General features: G+C 47.9%; 3 protein-coding genes across 3 annotated transcripts in view; 2 read left to right on the top strand and 1 right to left on the bottom strand.

Moving 5' to 3' along the window:
• The first annotated feature begins 3,199 nt into the window (after positions 1-3,199).
• On the top strand, positions 3,200-13,155 carry LOC108160820. Its single transcript, XM_033398357.1, is given in 8 exon segments — positions 3,200-3,496; positions 3,682-4,220; positions 7,288-8,045; positions 8,107-8,323; positions 11,821-12,019; positions 12,022-12,082; positions 12,146-12,967; positions 12,969-13,155. Coding segments are annotated over 7 exon segments (2,667 nt in total). The 5' UTR covers positions 3,200-3,496; positions 3,682-3,683; the 3' UTR covers positions 13,042-13,155.
• On the top strand, positions 4,391-6,477 carry LOC117193621 (zinc finger BED domain-containing protein 1-like). The gene is made up of 2 exons (XM_033398355.1): positions 4,391-6,323; positions 6,388-6,477. The coding sequence occupies exon 1, from the start codon at positions 4,586-4,588 to the stop codon at positions 5,804-5,806; it is 1,221 nt and encodes a 406-aa protein (XP_033254246.1). The 5' UTR covers positions 4,391-4,585; the 3' UTR covers positions 5,807-6,323; positions 6,388-6,477.
• Positions 13,156-14,178: 1,023 nt separating the features above from the next.
• LOC117192563 (protein windpipe-like) overlaps positions 14,179-21,399 on the bottom strand; it is a 59,260-nt gene continuing 52,039 nt past the window's right edge. The window contains exon 2 of the mRNA XM_033397278.1: positions 14,179-16,371. Coding sequence (XP_033253169.1) covers positions 14,238-16,286 — 2,049 coding nt within the window. The 5' untranslated portion in view covers positions 16,287-16,371 and the 3' untranslated portion in view covers positions 14,179-14,237. The remainder of the gene's footprint in view (positions 16,372-21,399) is intronic.

Raw genomic sequence — 21,399 nt, 5'->3', positions numbered from 1 at the left:
CTTGGCTGTCTCCTGGCTGGTGGTGCGCCGCAGGTATAAATTTCATAAAACTAATACTAATTGATTTATGACTTTCTTTGCCCGGCCTGGCGAAAGGCTTGCCTCCTGCTTGGCCGTGCTTTTTTATGCCTCAGCTCCAGCTGCAGCCCCGTCTCCGACTCCTTCTGAATTCCATTCCAGCCTGGCCGCTTAAATCTCTCCAAACCCCCGAGGAGATGGTGGAGGAGCAGAAGCAGGAACAGGAGCTGCTATCAGTAACTGGCATTTGCTCTAGACTTGGTCTTTGTCTAAATCTTTGCCAGGTGGTCAGAACAAGAAAGTTTTTTCCCGCCCTGTTCAAAAGGGGTGCGAGTCGGTGCGAGCGGTTGCCAGGGAGCCAGGGTGGTTTCGGTGGTTTCAGTTGGCGCGTCTTAAGCTTATAATTCATAAAGCATTTAAGTGGACAAAAATCGAAATTTATTGCTATTCAAGATATTTGGCCAGAACAGAAATGTTCGCTTTGATTCAAGCTAAATCAAGAGAATTCCAGGCATTAGGCGGGAATGTTTCATGCCCTACCCACACTAACGAGCCACCCCACCCCACCTGTTTCAAGCATAACTGAATAATAATAAATATAACTGTCCAGATGACATTCCCAGCTCCAGCTCAGGGAGTATGCAAATTGAAGACTCTTCTTTATCGCCCCCTTCCCGAGCTATAATTTGCTTCGTGTATCAAAAATATTCCTCTCTGTGACGTATCGTTCTGCAGATAGAAGCAAATTGTTTTCCACCCAACCCCCGACAAAGGCTGACAATAAAAAAAAACAACCTTATTCGGAGGGCGTTAAGGCATAAAAATATAATCAAAGCCCGGAACTAGGTCGTTTATGTGGCGAGAGTGTATGTGGAGGCATTTCTCTGATGAGGCCGATTAGAAAGAGTCATAATGGAAATGCTCCGACTCTGGCCTTGGCTCTGGCTATGGCTCTCTGGCGGGATATCTTTATGACATCTGAAGAAATGCTAAGCCAGCAAGATGCCCATGTCGCCGTTCCTGTGTCGCTGTGTCCCTGTAGCTATCCCTGTCCCTTTCCCTTTCCATTTCCATATTCAGGTCTCCATCTCAGCTGCGGACTTCCGTTCCAGCTGCTCTCCACCTGAGGAAGCACAAGGAATTTCGCCTTTTCCCTTTATCAGTTTCCACTTTCTGCTGCCTCTGGCAGATGGACAGATGGGTGGGAGGCCGGACGGAGCCTGTAACTCTGCTTCCAGCTGGGACAGTGGGTGGGATGAGGTGGAGCGCTTATCTCGCGGACACCGCAGCTGTCATTCAACTGAACTTTAACTTTGACTGCACTCCGGGTGGTGCGGCAGGGACAGGGCCGTACTAAGTGCCGCTAAAATAAATAAAAAGCACTTCTTTTCTTATTAAAAAATCGCCTGAAATAGCCCAATAAAACGGAGCGAGCTTTAAGGCTGCTGAAGTCCAAGCACCCAGTCAGCCCCAGATTAGACGAGACAGAAAATTCAAAATCAAAATCAATCCATTAACAAAAGCACACAGAGGACCGCCACGGAGGCAGGCTCCGTGGACCGTTGCGGCATTAACTTGTGATTTCAACTGTGCAAATTCCCAACGCCAGCGATGACTTTGCATCGTGGCGGCCGCTAATTATCCCATGCAAAGAAGGGGCATGGCATGCGGCTGGAGCAGGACAAAAGGCAAAGTCGCGGCAACAAAGCCGTTGCGCTTCATTAAAACGGCAAGGACACGGCCGTGGCCAGAGCTACAGCCGGAAGGGGTGGCGGGAGGGATGGGATGCGAATGATGCGAGGGATGGGCTGCTCATTATCTGTGCAGTTATCCGTCCGCGACCGCGTTGCGTGTGGCAACAGAATTTAAAATGTGCCCGACAATCGCTCTCCGCTCTTGTCGCATTAAATAGTGGAAATTTTTTTTTTAAATATCAGTGAGAACTCCCATCGGTCGGCAGGGATTTTTGATGGGGGGTGGAGGATGGGGGACTTGTATCCTGACGAGCTTATCAGCCTTGGCATTACCCTGACTTCTGCATTCAACTTCGGCGACTGTGTCTGCCCCCATTCTGCACCCCACCCGATGCCACGCATCCACTTATTTCTATTTGTGTCGTCGCTAACCATTTACAATCGTACCGTACTCTATTTGATACCCTAATCCTCGCAAAAAGTACATGGCTTATGGGAGCCCGTACGGATAGATATAATTAGCTGTTGCCTTATGATTTCTCGTTTGATTACAAACGAAGAAGTGCATCTGTGTGGGCTACTCAAAATTAATTGGGGAAATAAACCCAATTTTTGTATCTACAGATCAAAGAATCTTAATACTAGTAATTCCAGCCCCCGTCGCTCGCTGGCACCGACGACGACGATCCAGAGATATATAGAAGACTAATATAGGTACATATATCTTAAACAACTCTAAGAGTATACAATCTCCAATGGGTTTTTTTGATATAATTTTCCACTTTATTTTTTAAGATTTCACCACACCTTGCCGCAAATATTTTTCTGTCAACACGTCAGTACCGAATGCTGTTGTTGTTTCCGACTCCTGTTTTTTTCCGGATTGAGATGAGATGGGGGTGCGACGGGCTGAAGTTGGGTTCGTCTTATTTTTCATTTCGCATTGCATCTTTATCACGCTGTCGTTGGTGTCGTTTCTGTTTTCCTTACGCTTCATTACAATAGGAGAAAATCCGGTTAAAGGTGTCTGGAGGTCGCCTCCCTGCTCCGACCGGGGTCCGCCCCCGGGTATGGGTAATTTTAATGCCCTATCAGGACGAAGTCGCCTCCATTTGTCGCCCGAATCTCGAGCAGTTTAAGCAGCTGTTGCAGCTGCAGTTGCACTTGCACTTCAGCGGCAGACAAGTCTATTCACTCTTAAACGACTCCAATTGTGGCAATCCCAGACAGACATTTTGATGACATTTTCCAACGAGGGAAAGAGCTTAGAAAATTTCGAAAAACGGTTTCAATATATTTAACGGTTCTCTGATCTTTTTATCGCCCTAACCAACACTTTTCCGTTTGGGAAAAAATACTATCGGCGTGCTTTTTGCCTCAGCTTTTGCTTATCAGCGAGAGGGTTATCTTATCAGTCCAAGGGAAGCCGAAGCAGTCAGTCGGTGCCCATAGCCTGCAGGTGGGTAATTTTTTCACTCTGCCAGTATTAGACACGACGTTGCGGGCAGGTCGCTTGCACATCGAAGAAAATTCATTGAAAATTCCCCACTAATTCGAGGGCAAAGTGTACAATGCTGAGGGTGTGGCTGGCACGGAATGGCAGTCAAACATTAGAATCGTCGAATCTGCTTTTGAATCTGCTCTGAATCTGCTTTTCGATCCGATATTATTCATTTGTTGGTGCTGCTCTAGTTTTGCGACTCCGCTGCGAGGCAAGGCCGATAAGATAACGGGAGTGAGTGCACTGCGAAGAGGAGGAATAACACCAACAGAAATCCCAACAGGTGAATAAATCGTATGAGTCCAAGCGAATAGTGACGTCACACAAGCGCCTTATTGTGCGAATATTGTGCGCTGATAAGAGTGCGGTCCGATGGAAATGCATGCGCAATAAGTAGCACCAGGAAGACATCGATGAGAAAACGTATTTGCAGGTCTTGTACTAGCATTCGTCTCGTCTCTCTTTCAGGCATGGGGCGAAGCCTGGAGCTGGTTCTGCTGCTGCTGCAGCTGGGATTGCTTCTACCCAGCACATTGGCCGTAAACTCTCCGTGTCCCTGCAGATGCACCTGGATTGTGGACAGCCTGTACGCGGATTGCTCGCGAAGGGACCTGCAGACGTACCCTGATTTTGACAATGTGCCCGTGGAGCACTTGGATCTGTCGGGGAACCAGTTCAGCGAGTTCCCCACACAGTACGCCGATATAGACTCCCTGATTTACATGGATCTGTCCAACAACCAGATCTCCGCTCTCGATGGCAAGGCCTTTATCGGTTTCACCTCCCTGCGAACTCTGTTGCTGGCCAACAACTCCATAGCGCGATGGATAGATCTCAGCCCGAGTGAGTCCTTCAAGTACACGCCCAGTCTGAAGCGGCTGAGCCTCAGCGGCAACCATTTGGGAAGCTTTGGCAGCGAGGAGATGTACCAGCAGCTGCACAGCCAGTCCCTAACGGAGCTGGAGATATCCTCGTGCGGCATTTCCTCCGTGGGCGGGGACCTGCTCGTCAACTAGTGTTGTATTGCTCATGAGTGAGTGAACAAAAAAGAGTTGTTCACTTAAGTGAGCAACTGAACATGTTCCTTCCAAGTTGTTCTTTTTTGTTCACTTGTTCTTTGTTGTTCACTTGTTCTTTTTTGTTCACTTGTTCTTTTTTGTTCACTTGTTCTTTTTTGTTCACTTGTTCTTTGTTGTTCACTTGTTCATTTTTACTCACTTCTTCATTTTTACTCACTTGTTCTCTCCTCACTTTTTGCGCAATTTTGCTCCTCAAAGGGCATTTTGCGATCTGGCAGCTTTGCTCATATTTGCGTTTACTTCACACTTTTTATATTACGGGCAAAGCTGTTTACAATTTTGAAAAATTCACTATGTCGCTTATTCGGAAGTATAGTGAGATTTGGAACCATTTCGAGGAAGTTGGACGCCAGGAAGCCAAGTGCAAGTATTGCAAATCTATTTTGAGTTGCAAATCTCAAAGCAACTTAAGCCGCCATTTAAAGAGCAAGCACCCGGCGTCTATGGAGCCCGTTATCCGGCAAAACACCGATGGCCCGATTTTTGTGCAAAGTGCGCAACCAAAAATAACAAGCTTTGCTGAAAGGCCTGTACCAGCGAGCAAAGCGCAGCAGATTGATCTGCAACTTGTACGGATGATCGCCAAGGGTCATCACGCCTTGCGCTTGGTCGAAGAACCAGAATTTAAAAAATTTATTCACGATGTGTCGCACGCCCCAAACTATAAGCTTCCGACGAGGAAAACATTAACCAGCTCCTTGATTCCAAAAATTCGTGACAAGTACACTGGGACGATAATAGAAGAACTACGTGCGGCCACAGCGGTGTGCTTAACTACAGACGGTTGGACATCTATAACCAACGAAAGTTATCTGGCTGTCACAGTACATTTTATCGATGAGGAATCAACGATGCTGACCTCCTATACAATTGCTTGTCAGGCCTTTGAAGCGTCGCACACTGCTGCGAATCTGTGCAGCTTTTTGGAAAAAATTGTGAATGAATGGGATCTCAAAAACAAAGTCGCAGCAATAGCATCCGATAATGCACACAAAATTGCTCTTGCTATTAGAACCGGCAATTGGAGTGATATACGGTGTTTTGCTCATACCCTAAATCTAATTGTCCAAAAAGCTCTAGATAAAATGAGCAGTGTGCGCAGAAAAGCTAAAGCTATAAGCGAATATTTTCATCGCAGCTCATCAGGCTTAAAAAAGCTTAAAGATATGCAAGCGCTGCTTAAGTTGGCTGACCTCAAACTAACACAGGATGTGCCAACACGCTGGAACTCAACGTACAAAATGTTTGAACGGCTGTCTATCCTGAAGGAGGCAGTCGTGGCAGCTCTGTCAACAAGAACAGATTTAATTTTGTCACCAGAAGACTGGGATGTCATTGATGGAGTGCTTCCCGTATTAAAGCCATTTTATGAAGTTACAGAAGAGATCTCAGCTGAAAAAAACGTAACATTGTCAAAAATAATTGCTTTGAATGGATTACTTCAAAGAAAAATGGCTCAAATATATCCAACAGTTAAAAATAACCTAGTTGCCGAAGATGGACGGCAGGTTTAACGATTTCGAGGCTAATATTTTGTATGCGGAGAGCACTGTTCTGGATACCAGGTTCAAAGGACGCGCATTTAAATCTGCGGAGGCCTTTTAAAAGTCAGTAGCGGATATCAACAAAAAATTGGCTCAAACGATACGGTCACTCCCTGAACCTCCACAAGAAGCTATAAGCAACAAAAAACAAGAAGAGGACACAATATGGGCTGAATTTGATACCACTTTTCAGCAAGTAAGCCAACCCACCAACAATACGGCAGCATCCATAAGAGAAATGGATAAGTACCTGGCTGAAGAGTACATCAGCCGAAAAGATGATCCATTGGTATGGTGGAATCAGCGGAAAGCGCAATACCCGCTACTTTATAACTATATGCTGAAGCGCCTCTGCTTAGTCGCCACCTCAGTGTCATGCGAGCGCATATTTTCAAGTGCAGGCGAAACCATACGTAAAAGGCCCTCCCTTTTAAAGTCAACAACCGTTGAAAATTTAATTTTTTGCATAACAACATGTAAATCGGAAGTGAGTTCAACCTAATTTGTACTTGATTGCTTGTTTGCTTGATAAACATTTTTTTCTCTTATAGCGCTAAAATAACGAAAAGTATAAGAATTCCTATGAAAGGATCTCCTTTTTTTTAAGTTAGTATAAGAATTCCTATGAAAGGATCTCCTTATTTTTATGTTAGTATAAGAATTCCTATGAAAGGATCTTGTTTGAGATGCCAAGCTTTTTTGGCACCTATGTGTTTCAAAAATGAAAAGAGATTTCGGGTTAAACTTTATAATTCGTATTTAATCTTGGTGGCTTAGCGGAAGCCGATTGCTTGCTATTGCCAGATAAACCTTATGCGAGATCGATATGCAACCAATGCGCAGAGGGGTTAGCATAGAACTAAACTATAGACGACGCCGTTAGATCAAAGTGATTGCCGAAGTGGCGGCAGCAGATCAAAGTAGTTGCCGAAGTGGCGGCGGCAGAGAGCCCCTTTAGCGGGAAAGCGCAGCAGCTCTGCAGAACGTCAACGTTTTACAACATAGGCGGCTCTCTCTGCTCATACAATAATAATGTTAAAGTTACGGTTATTCTTCAGCGGCTGGCCCGAACAGATCTCCTTATTTTTAAGTTAGTATAAGAATTCCTATGAAAGGAAATAAAAAGTTTGTTTTTTTGTTATATACATTTTTTTTTTTTTTTTTAGTTATATATGTTTGATTAATATTGAAATGTAACGTATTTTATTTGTCTAAAAGTCTGTGTTGCTTAGGGTTTTCTGTGCATGAATAGTGAACAACTGAGCAAGTCAGCAACTGAGCAAGTGAGCAACTGAGCAACTGAGTAAGTGAGCAACTGAGCAAGTGAACAACTGAGCAAGTGAACAAGTGAGTAACTGAGCAATCTAAGAGAGCAAGTGAGCAAGTGAGCAATATGAGTGAGTTGACTCACTTACTAAAAAAGAACAAGTGAACATGTTCACCAAAATGAGCAATGTTTACCCAACACTATCGTCAACCAACTTCCCAATCTGGAACGCCTGACTCTATCTAATAACAAGCTGGTCCAATTGGCGGCGCTGCCCTCGCGCAGCCTGAGGATGCTCGATCTGAGCAACTGCAGCATTCAACGCCTGTCCAGCCCCTTTCTCGATTCGCTGCCCAACCTGGAGACCCTAAACCTGTCGAGAAATACGCAACTGCAGTTCGGCGTCCTCGACGAAGACCTCATTTTGGCCTATGAGCTGCGACGACTGGATGTCTCCTGCAACCTTGACCAAATCGATCTCAGCGGGCTGCCGGTGCTCACGGAGGTGCGACTGCGGGGCAACCTTCTGCGGGTGGTGGATAACGAGACCTTTGCCAATAACACCATGCTGGAGGTGCTCGATCTCTCGCAGAACGTGTTGCGCCTCATTGGGCAGGATGCCCTCAGCAACTTGCGGCGTTTAAAGGAGCTGAATCTGGCCTTCAATGAGATAGCTCGCCTCGACCGCAACTTTATACGCAACAACGATGTGCTCGTGGAGCTCAATCTCAGCCGGAATGTCTTCCAAAAGCTGACCAGGATCGTTTCCAACTCCCAGCGCACGATTAACATGAGCTGGTGCGAGATCACCTCCATTGAGAGCTCCTCCCTGTCGAGTCTCTCGGCCATACAGAAGCTGGACCTGTCCAACAATCTGATCAGGGACATCCCAAGCAACATGAGATCGGAAACATTGCAGCAGCTGAGCCTGGCCAACTGCAGGTAAGAACAGTCTGCTTTCTAATTGTATTTGTGGCAATACTAATTTGAATTCCGGTCATAGGCTCTCTACGGTACGAAATAATACCTTCAGGGAGTTCCCTGAACTGGCAGACCTCCACCTGAATGGAAACCGCCTGACCAGTCCCATTCCCCCTTTATATTTCCTCGGCAACAAATTCCTGGATCAGCTCTGGCTGGGCGACAATCCCTGGATCTGTGACTGCCATAATGCCCTCTTTGTGGAGTTCTACGACTTTCTCACAACCAAACCAGTCAAGGTAGGATTAAGTCACCATCTGTAGGATTATGACTATGATTATGATTGGAGTAACACTGTTGTTCGGAGCAGAACCCAGCCGATTAGCTGCTTGCCAAATAGCACCTAATTCTTGGCCCTCAGCCGCTTATTTTGTTTGTTACTTATGTCTATGTCACTCATTTGTTTGTTAAAGCTTTGCGCTTGCTTGCCCTGCTAAACGCTCTCTGCCAGCTCGCTCTTCGCTATCTCCGCTTTGCGTCTGCCTACCGACGTCGGCCGAGCGAAGCTGCGCTTAGCGATCGGAGCGGCAATGTAAAGGGCAGGCAAGCCACACTTGCAATTTGGATGTCACGCATTAAAGAACATATCGTTATTTTATTTCTTGCGCCGGTTTTTATTTAATTCGAAATAATTAGTCGGCCGACTGGGGATAAAAAACATTATCTCCACATAAAATTTGGTGACCCCGACGTGATCTCTGAGTTGCAGTGTCAATTAATAATCATTCGCGATCGACATTCGTTAGCCCTAGCAAATTTTCGGCGGTTAAGCACAATTCGGTGCTAAAACCCACTTACATACACCTACATACACGCATTGCTGGCTATTAATTTCTCTGTCGCGACAATTCGGTCAGTGCAGTGCGGTAGGCAGTGCAGCGAACTCACTAATACACACAAGCGGAGTACAAAGCGGAATCGGACAGCTCGCACAGCAGCACAGCTAAAGGCATTAGCTGTAATCCCTTTGCTTTCGGTTCCCACGTTTATACGTATACAGGGTGTCTTTTTCGGTCGTGCTGAGTGACTCTTTTAAAAACTCAACATGGCAGCACCTGAGCCTACCAATGTCGCGAACGCAGCAATGCCGAGTGATGTAGATTTCTACAAGCACAAGGCCGAGTCCATCGCGCGCCAACTAAAGGCCATGGATCGCTTTCTCACCAAGGAAGAGCTTGCCGAGTTAGATGAGGCAGAACTTCAAGCTCGCTTAGAGCAAATCGAGCGAATGAATGCGGATTTCGATGCCGCTCAAACGAGCCTTGAAAGGCTGGATTTCCTGCAGTTAGCCCATGATGCCCGGCTGGACTTTTCGAATGTTTATGTCAAGGTTAGGTCCAGGCTGTCGCGGGAGTTGATGGCTGCTCGCACGGTAAATGTTGCCAATTCAACGGCTCGGCATACTCTCGAGGGGAATTCGTCGTTGTTCGCCTATAATAGTATAGGCCGTTCTCGAATGCCCGAGTTGCAGCTTCCGCGATTCGGGGGGAACTACATGGATTGGCCAGAATTCCACTCGATGTTCTCGACAATGGTGCACAAAGACCATCGTATACCAATCATCGAAAAATTCCAATATCTTCGTGGATGTCTAGATGGTGCTGCGCTGGATACGATTCATTCCTTGGAACTTTCTGAGGAGAATTACGACAAGGCGTTGACTTTGCTAATGTTGCGATTCGATAATAAACTGTTACATTTTCAGGCACACGTCAAGGCTATTTTCGGGCTGCAAGGGGTGGAGAAGGGCTCAGCTACCGGCTTGCGCGCGCTCAGCGACAAAATCAATTCGCACTTGCGTGCACTTCAGACCTTGGCGACCCCGCAGGAGATTTCGGATGGGTTGCTGATCTTCATCATAGGCACGAAACTGGACCACAAAACAAAGGAGAAATGGGAAGAGAACTTGCCGACGTCAGGATTGCCTCGGTGGTCAAGCATGGCCTCATTTTTGGAAGCGAGATGTCGGATGCTGGAGAATTTGGGATCAGCCATGGCAACAAGTCCTAGTCAACAGGTGGGAGAAGACAATCCTGTCACCCTTATCACCTCCAGTAACGACCATCCTAACCCCATATGTAACCATTGCAATTCCTCCGAGCATTACATATCTAGATGTCAGGCATTCCTGAATCTCTCTGCGTTTGAACGATACAAAGAAGCAAAGAAGAGCCGCTTGTGTTTGAACTGCCTCAACAAAGGCCATGAATTGCAGAGGTGCAGGTCAGGACTTTGCAGGCATTGCCAAGCCAAACATCACACGCTACTCCACATTCCATCGGGAACTGGTGCTTCATCTTCCTCTTCACCGGCCGAGGAATCGATCCAGCAAGAGGCCGCGACTGTGCTTCTAGCAAGCGGGTGTTCTAGCCCTCCCCCCTCGATCCAGAAATCTCAGCCTAGCCAGAACGTGTTGCTACCTACTGCCCTCGTCCATGTAACAGATCGTTATGGAGCACTTATCCCATGTCGTGCCATTTTGGATTCTGCATCACAGGCAAACTTTGTAACATCTAGACTTGCTGATCAGTTGCAGTTGGATCATTGCTCGTCTTATGTTCACATCTCTGGAATCGGAGATTCCATTCTACCTTCGAGCAAGTCTGTACATATAGTTGTACAATCCCAGGACGCAAGCTATCGAGCTTCCTTCGCTGCAATTGTCACCAACTCAATTACGGAAATGCAGCCTAACTTCGGCGTAGACGCAAAGGATTGGCCAATGCCGAATAATCTAAAACTAGCTGATCCTAATTTCTCCAAGCCCCAACGTATCGATCTGTTGATAGGTTCTGGTTTGTTCTTCGATTTAATGTGCGTCGGACAGATTCGACTATCAGCCCAATTGCCAACATTGCAGGAGACTAAACTTGGTTGGATAGTATCAGGAAGCATTGATAGCTCGGAGAATAAGCGTGCAGCTTTAGCCGCTTTTGAAAATTCCACAACGCTGGAGTACCAAAACTTAGAGCAGCAATGCAGGAAGCAGCTGCTCGAGTGCCAGGTGCAAGTGGAAAAACTGCGATCGGAGAATCAGGAACTGCAGCGCGAACTTTTCCATATATTAAAAACCTACATATCCACGCCAAATGAAATTCAACTTTCAACAGTTTCTACATTGCCAAATTTCCTGCCATTCTATGCAATTACAGAGGTTCCCGATTATCAAGACGTAGTCACGACAAGCCGCCTTCGTAAAGAAGCGCCGATTGCTGCGTTCGACGATCATCCCAGCGTAGCCGCCAGCTGCGCCCAAGCAAGCATCTTCAAGAGGGCCGTTGGAAAAATAGCGGTTCTGCCCCTTCAGGATGGATCTGTTGAAAGCCTTTGCCTTCCAACGGGGGGTGAATGTTCGGAGCAGAACCCAGCCGATTAGCTGCTTGCCAAATAGCACCTAATTCTTGGCCCTCAGCCGCTTATTTTGTTTGTTACTTATGTCTATGTCACTCATTTGTTTGTTAAAGCTTTGCGCTTGCTTGCCCTGCTAAACGCTCTCTGCCAGCTCGCTCTTCGCTATCTCCGCTTTGCGTCTGCCTACCGACGTCGGCCGAGCGAAGCTGCGCTTAGCGATCGGAGCGGCAATGTAAAGGGCAGGCAAGCCACACTTGCAATTTGGATGTCACGCATTAAAGAACAGATCGTAATTTTATTTCTGCGCCGAGTTTTATTTAATTCGAAATAATTAGTCGGCCGACTGGGGATAAAAAACATTATCTCCACAACTGTCATTCTTTAGATCAAGGATAGGAATCACTTGCGCTGCGCCGCTCCGGCCGTTTTCTATGGCAAACTATGGGAGTATGCTTGCTCGGATGTGTGGATGGTAAATGCGAGGAGCACCAGCAGCGGGGAGAAGGCCTGGGGCATCATCTTGTTAGCTCTGCTCCTGCTCGGGGGTATGATCCTCGGCTATTCCTGCATGCAAAAGTTCCTAAAGAAAGGAATCAGAATCAGAATCACAGGGAATACGCCGAGAATGACGACGAACTGCGTCGCATGTAAGAACTATCCTATCATCAGCTATATAGAAGAGTACTACGAGTATTTATCGCCCTTTTCAGACGAGACCTCAACGACCGCATCCTTTTGGAAGAAGCTACCCCCAGCCTGCAGCAGGCACAGGAGATCAGTCTGCTGCCCTCCTACGAAGACGCCCTACGCATGCCCAAACTGGAGCGACCCGTCAAGTCGATGGTGGATCTCTCGGGAAGCAACAGGCCGCAGTCACGAAAGCTTCGTCGCTCCCAGACCCAGGCCGACGGCGATGCCTCCCAGTCCGAGGGCGAGGACGGACTGCAGCTGGACACGCGCCAGAGATTCCGCAGCGTGGAGATGCTCTCCAACAGGGACAAGGAACAGACAGCCCAGTACGGTCCGCGCAAGCGCACCGGCTACAACCAATCGTTCAGTCGTCGCTTCAGCATCGAGGACTCGCGCTTCCCGGCGGCGCACCTGAAGACACAAAACCTGCAGAGCGCCGAGCAGATTGGGAACTTCCAGAGCTACGAGAACAGTCCATACACTAAGCGCAGCCCAAAGATTGCCGAGATCCCGCCCTTTAAGCGGATCAACATGATGGGCGCCAGCGTGGAGTTCCTCACCGATCCCGAGTACGACGATGTGAGCAGTAAGCCTGGCAGTCCCTTTGCTAAGCGAAGGCCCAAGCTGCCCGCTCCACCCACTATGAAGGTCAGCGCACAGGTATACACCATGCAGCAGCAGCATGAACAACAGAATCCTGCCACAGGCCAGCTGGACCCGGCCATTGAGGATTACTTCAGCTCCACCCAGAAGGCCGCCTCCTCGTCGACCATCGCCAGCGACTTCCAAGTGCTGCTGGCGCCCGAGCTGACCTCCCTGCCCGATGAAAATCGATCACATACACGCCGAGAGCACCTCCAGTGACTCGGAGCGCAACGTCCAAGTACACAAGCCAATGCGAGAGACTTTATTCTAGCCCCCAAACACACATTCCATTCGTTAATCGTCCCAGACCTGTTAGTTTCTCCCTAAGTCTATTTAAACGCACCGCGCCACCATTGCATAACCAAATAAACTTACATTAATCGTTTTCATTTTGAATCGAAATCAGTGGTGTGAAATGCTAATTTTGACGACATATGGATTAAATTTTGGTGGTATTCTTAATTACAATCTTCATCACATCTTACATTTAATTCTACTAGCCCGTGGTCGTGTTCTTATCAGTACCGATTCGCGCGCATTAGTTTTGAAATTTTCATTTCGTGTGTTACATTTCTGTTTTCGTTTTCCAACACTGAATTTGTTCAGCACCGGCTTTGGTTCACGTCTCGGATCCTATGGCTGTCCATTAGGTTCACGTCTCGGATCCGTCTAGATATATTATGACTGGCTCTTATACTCCTGACAGCCGAGCAGCAAACCATCTTCTGTTGGCATACAGACAAACAATACCGTGGTATCTACGGCAAAGCAGCGTAAGTTACTCGCGCAAAATAAAATAAAATATCATACTTATAGGGCGCTATATCGTAAATATTACGATTAATATGCTTCCCAGAGATGTGCTGTGCTAATCACGTAAATGCGTGCTGCCTATCGTCTTTTTTTTGCGAATCGATTATTGCTTATAAAATTTAAATGGCCAGAAATGGCACGGCGCTATTGGCACCACACTACAATGCTTGCTTCCCAATTTTCAACTTTCTAGTAAAGAAAACATGGTCTAATTTGAATTGAAAAGTCGCTCACATTTAATGAATTAACACATTATAATTTCACACAAGGAGAATGAAGCTAAAATATTTTACAATATATAGTTTGGTTTTTGTAGATATAAAAGTCCAGTATGGGTGTGTACATCACATGCTGATGCTGGGGTTAGCGGCGCGGCACAGTCGAAAGCGTTTCGAAGATGTTCTGTTTCCGTAGATCTGATCTCGCTTCTAGGTAGCAATTTACATTAAATATATATCGTTTAACTTTGGTATTAACCTAGATTTATGCTTAATTAATTAATTAATTAATTTACTTATGGCTAGCACTACTTCTTCTGGTTACATTTAAGAGGGGAGCGGGGCCTTAAATCGAATAGTTTTTCTGTTGTTGTTACTGTTGCTGTTCTTCTGAAGAGTCGATGGCTGGCTCTGGATCTGGCTCTGACGGAGCCCGTCAGTGTCCCACACCATTGCCGTTGACGGTAAGCTGCACCTGATGTGTGGGGACGACGGGCCGCACGGGGGTACTGATGATGTCCCCGGCATTGGACTTGCTGCGGGTGACCAACATCGGAGTCTTGGGCTTAGGCGTCTTCGTCAGCTTGATCTTCACGTGACCCGTCTCGGGCGAGTAGACCGGAGAATAGCGGCCCGATTTGGGCGAGGATGGCAGGAAAGTGCTATCCGACTCGTTGTTGTTCTGCTCATCAGGAGATCCGGTTCCGCTGCCGCTCTGTGGGTGCTGGGCGTATTTGGAGGCGCGTGGTGACTGTGGAGTGGGGTAACGGGGTGTTATGGGGTAGTACTCGTGTGAGGCAGGCTCATTGATGCTGGGCACCTCCTTGGCGGCTCCGTTGGCCGATCCGTTGCCGTTAAAAAGCGGCTGTTGATTGGCTCCGTCTTTGGCGTCGCCGTTGTCGTACGGCTTTTTGACTATCTGCGCCTCGTCCAGCTTGGTCTTCTCCCCGATGAGCGGTGAGTGCTCGAGCCCGTTCTTGGTCAACGGCTTGCCCAGGTTCTTCTTGTCCATGTCGAGGAGCTCCGTCTGGCGCTGAGCCTCGGCGTCGCGGGCAGCCGCGTTACTGTCGTACTTGCAGCGCTTGATGGCCACAAAGAGGATCAGTCCAACCACCACCAGGCCGATCACGGCTAGCAGGTAGTAAATGGCGTTGCTGTCGTCCTTTACTTGGGCAGTCTGAATGTCCGCGGATTTCGTGCTGTAATCGATGGGTCCGTCGGTGACCACCTCCTGGTGTCTGGTTTCCGTATCCAGTTTTGTCTGTACCACTGGCACAATCACTCCCACCTGCACTGGCTCCTGTTCGCCCTCCGAACCCTCGAAAATGCCGATACCCGAGTTCTTGAAGATGTCCGGAGTTACGGGCGTCTCTATGGGTTGGTTGTCGATATCGTTGTCATCGGGATGTGCCTCTTCCTGGTCGTCGTCCGAGCCGATGGGAATGTTGGCTATGGCTGGCATAATGAGAATGCCTCCACCACTGCCGGAGCCCTCGTTGTCCTCTTCCTCCTCGTCGTGCACAATGTGCTTCACAATTGGCGCGGCGGTGGTGTCGGAAAGAGGTACTTCCACGGCCGCCTCCTCGGGCAGGGAGAGTTCCATGTTGGTCTCGCTCAGGTTGCCGGAGCCTTCGACTTCGTCACCGGGCAGTGGCTCCTGTGGGGAACGAGCCACCTTTTTGGGCTTGCTCTGGGTCTTCGTCTTCCCATCAAAGGGTAGGAAGTCTTTGCCCAATTCCTCCTCCTCCTCCTCCTCGTGCTCACCGGAGGCGGCCGCCGGCTGGTCACCCATCATCAGCTCATTCTCGTCGGCCTCTGGGGTGAACCATCCGCGACCCTCCTTCTGGCAGATATCCGACTGCTTCAGCTGCAACCAGGACTTTCCCTTCACCTCCACCGGGTGGCTGCAGACCACGGGGTGCTCCATGTAGACGTGACGCTCCTGCAGCCAGTTTCGCACCTCCAAGGTCTTGCACGAGCAGTTGATGTCGTTGTGACCGATCTCCAGCTGCTGCAGGTGCTGCAGGTGGGTGATTTCGATGGGCAGGTTCGTGATGCCGTTGTGCTGCAGGTTCAGAATCTGCAGGTTTAGCGGCAGCTTCACCAGCTTGGCGGAGGTCAGGCGGTTGTGCTTCAGGTTGAGCTTCTTGATCCGCTTGCTCAGGTGACCGAGCTCGTGGAGCTCGTTGTGCGACAGGTCCACGGATGTGAGATCCGGCAGCTTGTCCAGCACGTCGCCGAAGCGGGTCAGCCCCAGGTAGCATAGGTCGATGGAATGCATGGGTATCGACGAGTGGATCGGCCCCTCGGCCAGCAGCAGGCCCTTGGTGCTGTTGCACTTGAGATGGTACAGTGGTTTGTGCGTGTGCTGCGACAGAGAGCAACTGCAGTCCTCCGGGCAGTGGGCGGCAGGTGTGGGCGTGGCTGCAGCGGCCACAATCAGGAGCAGGGCCATCAAGGCGGACAGAGCTGATGAGCGCTCCATTTCTGTGCCTGTTATTGGGGGTAGGTGGGGTATGGCAGTGAGTCTTCCTTCTTCCTTCCTTCTACTTTGTTGCTGGATGTCTTATCTGGAAGAAATCGGAAAATAATTGAGATTTTAGTATCTTAGAAAATTTCGTTCTAGAATTGATTCACTTAAGCAGAAATTGTATTACAAACCGATCATACAATATATATCTGCGAGGAGGTACTTTCTCTCTCTATCTCTCTCTATATATGTATATATATATGGTATATATAGGGAGCAGGGGCGGAGCTCTTTTGGACAAACCCAAGCGGCAACACCTTTGAACGGAAACTAACGTAGTTTGATCACAGCGATCGGAATCGGTTATCTCTGCCTGGCAACCTGTCTTCGTCACTGGTTGCGTCATACCCTACTCCTCCATTTCTAAATTTCGTCTTCTTTCTGGTCTCTCCGCTCTCCTTCTCTTTCTTGCAACCCCATCGACAGTCGTTATCGATGTTAGATGTGGTTATCGCCGCCTGTTCAAACCCTAGAATTGGACGTTATCTCTGCCCGAAGGGTAATTAATACATCACCCGCTATTTTCTATTCCAGTTTTGGCAGCTCCGTGACATCAGCAAGGCACCTGTCCCACCAAAGAAAACAAAACCCACACAACCCACGCAAATCAGTTGTGATAGAAATGAGTCAGGGCTTAAAGTGAATCTCTGGCTGATAGTCGTCGATAGATGATTAATCTGTCCGATCAGGGCAGTACGAGAGGTTAAGGCTGCGGGGTCTTCAGTTGCACTCGTAATCGGAGCGGATCAGATCGGATCGGATCAGGCCAGAGCAGAGCAGTGCAGCGGCACACTTTTAATCTTCATCTTTGAGGACTGCCTGGCCTGTGCAAGCGAGTGCCGCTTGTGCCATTTATTATTGTCCGGAGACAACGCAAACTGATTGACGGCTGTCTCGTGGATGCAATTTAAGTGCAACTGGCGCTCGCTCTGGACCCCATCCCCATCCACATCCCCTGCCCAATGATAAGCCCGGCTCATCTGTATGCGTCCGTCTTTGACCGCAAAAAGTGTCGCGTCGTGGAACATGGAAAATTGAATGTGGGGAACGTGAAGCGGGGTACAGCGGGAACAATAGAGATACACTGAGATACTCAGACTGTCTAATCCTAATCATCAGATACACGGATACACCACCGGCGAAGATGCCTTGTCTGGGCATCTGTCTGATGGGATCTAAATAGAAGACGGCCCCCATCTCACTTTGCAATTGGCGATCGGCAACGGTGCAACGAGGGGGCGTGTTGGGGCGGCGCACTTGAATTATTCAACAGTTGCAGCATTCGTTGCATTTGCATGTCGTTCGAGAGCTGAAATCAGAGCCGGCAGATCTGTCCCTGGAGCAGGGCGGAAGGACGGTTCTGGGTTCGGATCTGGGGATCTGCGACGAAGAGTTGTACACGTGTCTCTCCCCGGGGCTTCCTGCGCTGGCAGTTCAGTTGCCCCTTGGGTTGGCGCAACCTTCGGTTCGATGAGGCAGCAAATCCGAGCAGGGTTTTTGCTCTTCATAAATATGCAGAGGCATGAAATCAGCAGCTGCAGCCACTGCTGGGCGAGTAATTGAGGCATTCGCATTCGCTGCTGCTCTCCCGCGGCCCTCCGGCTGCACCCTTCTCGCCATGATGCTGCCCCCTGGGTGAGGCACGAAATGCCAACTGGAAATGAGGCGTCACAGGGGCACATGCAAAAATAAATCTCCCCTGGAATCTTTTGCGCCCCAAGGTCAGTGTCATTATTCCGGCCACTCATCCGTAAATGGCTCTCGGACGCATGAAAAGTGGTCTTCAGCCAAATTGTGTCACTTGCTTTTGGTTAAGCTGCAACCAAACAGCCACAACTCACAAATGTCTTCTTCAAATGGCCTGAGTGTGGCTCTGGCTCTCTGCATTTAGCTTCGGTGTTGACAAATTGCCGGGACTTGGACTGGGACTGGGAATGGGACAGCGACTGTGGCCTCATACGTGGAACTTTCACCGGGCCGAGAGGGGGCCGGGCATCTATCAAAATCTGTCAATTGGTGAATTGGTAATTTCAGCTGCCACCTGCTCCTGCTGCTGTTGCTGCTTGCCGCAGCCAAATGCAATCAATGCGGTTAATTGCTGTTCAGCCACAGACATGTATTTAATGAATATTAGGAATATACAGTTCAATCTCATACACAAATACTCATAAATAAAATTGTCCATGTCATTTCATGTAACTGAATATGACGACACGAAAAATACATTAGCAACTAAGAATAGACAATAGCATTTGTAAACTCGAACCCACCAAAAGGGATCAAGCAATTAACTATCTACTTTATTGCTGCCAAGTACCTAAGTAAATGCACTGAAATATAACCCCCGCACAGAGTAAGTGTACCCAATCTAAAAATACACTCACAAGGAGCCTGTGCGTTCCTTCCCATAGAATAAGAATACCACTGCTAGCTATATAAGGAGATGCATTTGTTCAATAAAAATCAGTATCGGAAACAGTACCATAGCAGCTGGTTTTTTTGTTTTTTGTTTTTTTTTTTTTTTATTAAGCCTTGAATCCGTACATTGCATATAACGTATCTTAACATCACTGGTAAATAATATTGGGGTAGCCAAACCTAATGCTAAATGCGAGAGGACTTACAAAAAATATAATAGTATAATATTGGGAGGGAAACTTAGAGTTGGCCAATAGTTTTGGCAAAACCCAATCTCTTCAACCGCCTCAAAGGCCTGGCAGGTAGTAATCGTCTGGCGAGCATACTATGCTATGGTGTCTAATTAGCCTGTCACTGTATCTGCTGGTGTGCCTTCCAATCTGCTCCTCTACTGTATGCAGATTCAAATCCCGATGTAGGGTGGAGCCGCGCACGTACCAAGGGCAGTTCGTTATTTGCCTCATGGCGCGATTCTGCAAGACCTGTATCCGTTTATAGTTCGATTTGGCAGCTTTACCCCAAATCTGCACACCGTAGAGCCAGATCGGGGCTACACAGTGTACATAAACTGCTCTTTTGGCTCTCAGTGACATGGTGCTTCTTCTGTTAATCAGCCACCGCAATTGCTGCATTCTTTGCCCACATTTACGAGCCGTAGATTTCAAGTGTGGACCAAAAGTAAGACGCTTATCAAGGGTGATACCGAGATACTTTGCTTGCTCTGGTTGGTCCAAAGTTACGCCTTCAAACTTTATGGGTGGGGTGTGGTCTATGAGCGCTTTCAGGGTGAAGCATGGATTGGTGGTCTTCAGTGAGTTGACTTTTAAATTCCATCTTTTGCACCAAGCTGCCAAAAAGTAGAGGTACTTGGAGACCATCTGCTGCCTCAAGGCGGCACTTGGAGCTGTAGAGCAGTGCTATATCGTCCGCGTAGGTAGCAAGCAGAGCCTTACGGGGGGCCTCCATATGTTGCTCGCTTGGGGAGGGTAGATCTGCAGTATAGATAGAGTAAAGCAGCGGGCCAAGGACGCTGCCCTGTGGAACTCCAGCTCTCATTTGGCAAGGTGTTGAATGTGTGTTCCTGAACCTGACCATAAACTGACGTCCTTCCAAGTATGATCGTAGGACACCGTAGTATGGTGCTGGGAACAGTTTTTTAATTTTGCTCAGTAGGCCGATATGCCAAACTCTATCGAAGGCTTGCTGCATGTCAATGAAGACTGCATTGCAGTATTCTAGATCATCATAGGCCTGTAGGATGTGTCCTGCCAATCTGTGGACTTGCTCCACTGTGCCGTGTCCCTCCCGAAAGCCAAACTGGTGATCCGGCAAGATACAACATTCCTTGATTATACTACCAGACAATTGGCAAGAAGCCTCTCCCATACCTTAGATAAGGAAGACAAAAGACTTATTGGCCGATACGACTCAGGGTCGTCCTCCGGTTTTCCAGGCTTATGGATCATCAGGATTGTTGCTATCTTCCACTGCTTAGGGAAAAACTGCATCCTTAACATGGCGTTAAAAATGAGCACTATGTAGAGTATCGCCCGAGTAGGCAATGCTTTCAGTGTGGAATTACACACTCTGTCAATGCCAGGAGCCTTCTTCCTCGGTAGGGACTTGATGACTTCAACAATCTCCTCAGCCCTGGCTGGTAACATAGCTGCCTGTCACTCATCTTCCATCGCAATCATCAGAGGCTGTCGCCGTGTCTTCAGATCCTCACTTGCGCACCGTAGTAGGATACCCACTCCGCAGTCCAACTGGTTCAAGTTCTAGTTGCGACGACCAAACTGTAGACGGTTTATGTACCGTATGCAACCCAGCTTCCTACACACACACACACACACATTAACATTTGGTGACCCCGACCTTGGTCATCCTTTCAAACTGTCTAACAAGCTACAGTGAAAGGATTCGATCTGGACATCAGATTGAAGCAGTCAATAAAAATTTGGCATAAGGCCATACACTTACGGTAGCATCTCCTACCAATAAGTATCACTTTGGCAAATTGGACATATTCAGGTTATCAGCCAACAGAAAAACAGCTATAGAATTCGATTACCACCAAGGCAATCAATTTTTGTTGTTCCGTGCGTTCCATAAATTGGAAACAGCACAAATCCCTCCATCCAACACATCACCTGTACTATTACCTTTCTGACCAACAACGGTTGCGATTCGGAGCGTATCCAGCTGCAAAGCAAATAAAACACTTCCAACGGTAATAAGTACAAACAGATAGAATGGATACACATATGGAGGCAGAAGCTGCCGCTACAATGGCAATGGATGTGCAGCAAGAGATTGGTGGGGAAATATCGAGGTGCATTCGGAACTTTAAAAAAGATTCCCAAGAACGAAAGCAAATGGCCTGTTATTTTCAAGCCAAAATATCAGCACTCGAAAATGCGTGGAATCGCTTCAACAAAAACGACTCCAAACTTCGCGATACAGACAAAACGGATGAATACGTAAAATTCCGTGAAGACTTACGTACAACATGTAAGCAACACATTACGATCTTTACCGAATGCATGGATAAGCTATCACAGACGTCTAGTGCTCGTGGGGAACGTCAAATCATCTTTAAAGAAAAGCATGAGAATCCTCCAGTAGATCCCAAAGAAAGCGGTCTGATTCA

Source organism: Drosophila miranda, assembly GCF_003369915.1.
Source record: "Drosophila miranda strain MSH22 chromosome Y unlocalized genomic scaffold, D.miranda_PacBio2.1 Contig_Y2_pilon, whole genome shotgun sequence".
Lineage (NCBI taxonomy): Eukaryota > Metazoa > Arthropoda > Insecta > Diptera > Drosophilidae > Drosophila > Drosophila miranda.
The sequence above is the reverse complement of the archived record's forward strand: the minus strand, read 5'-3'. Positions and strand labels throughout refer to the sequence as shown.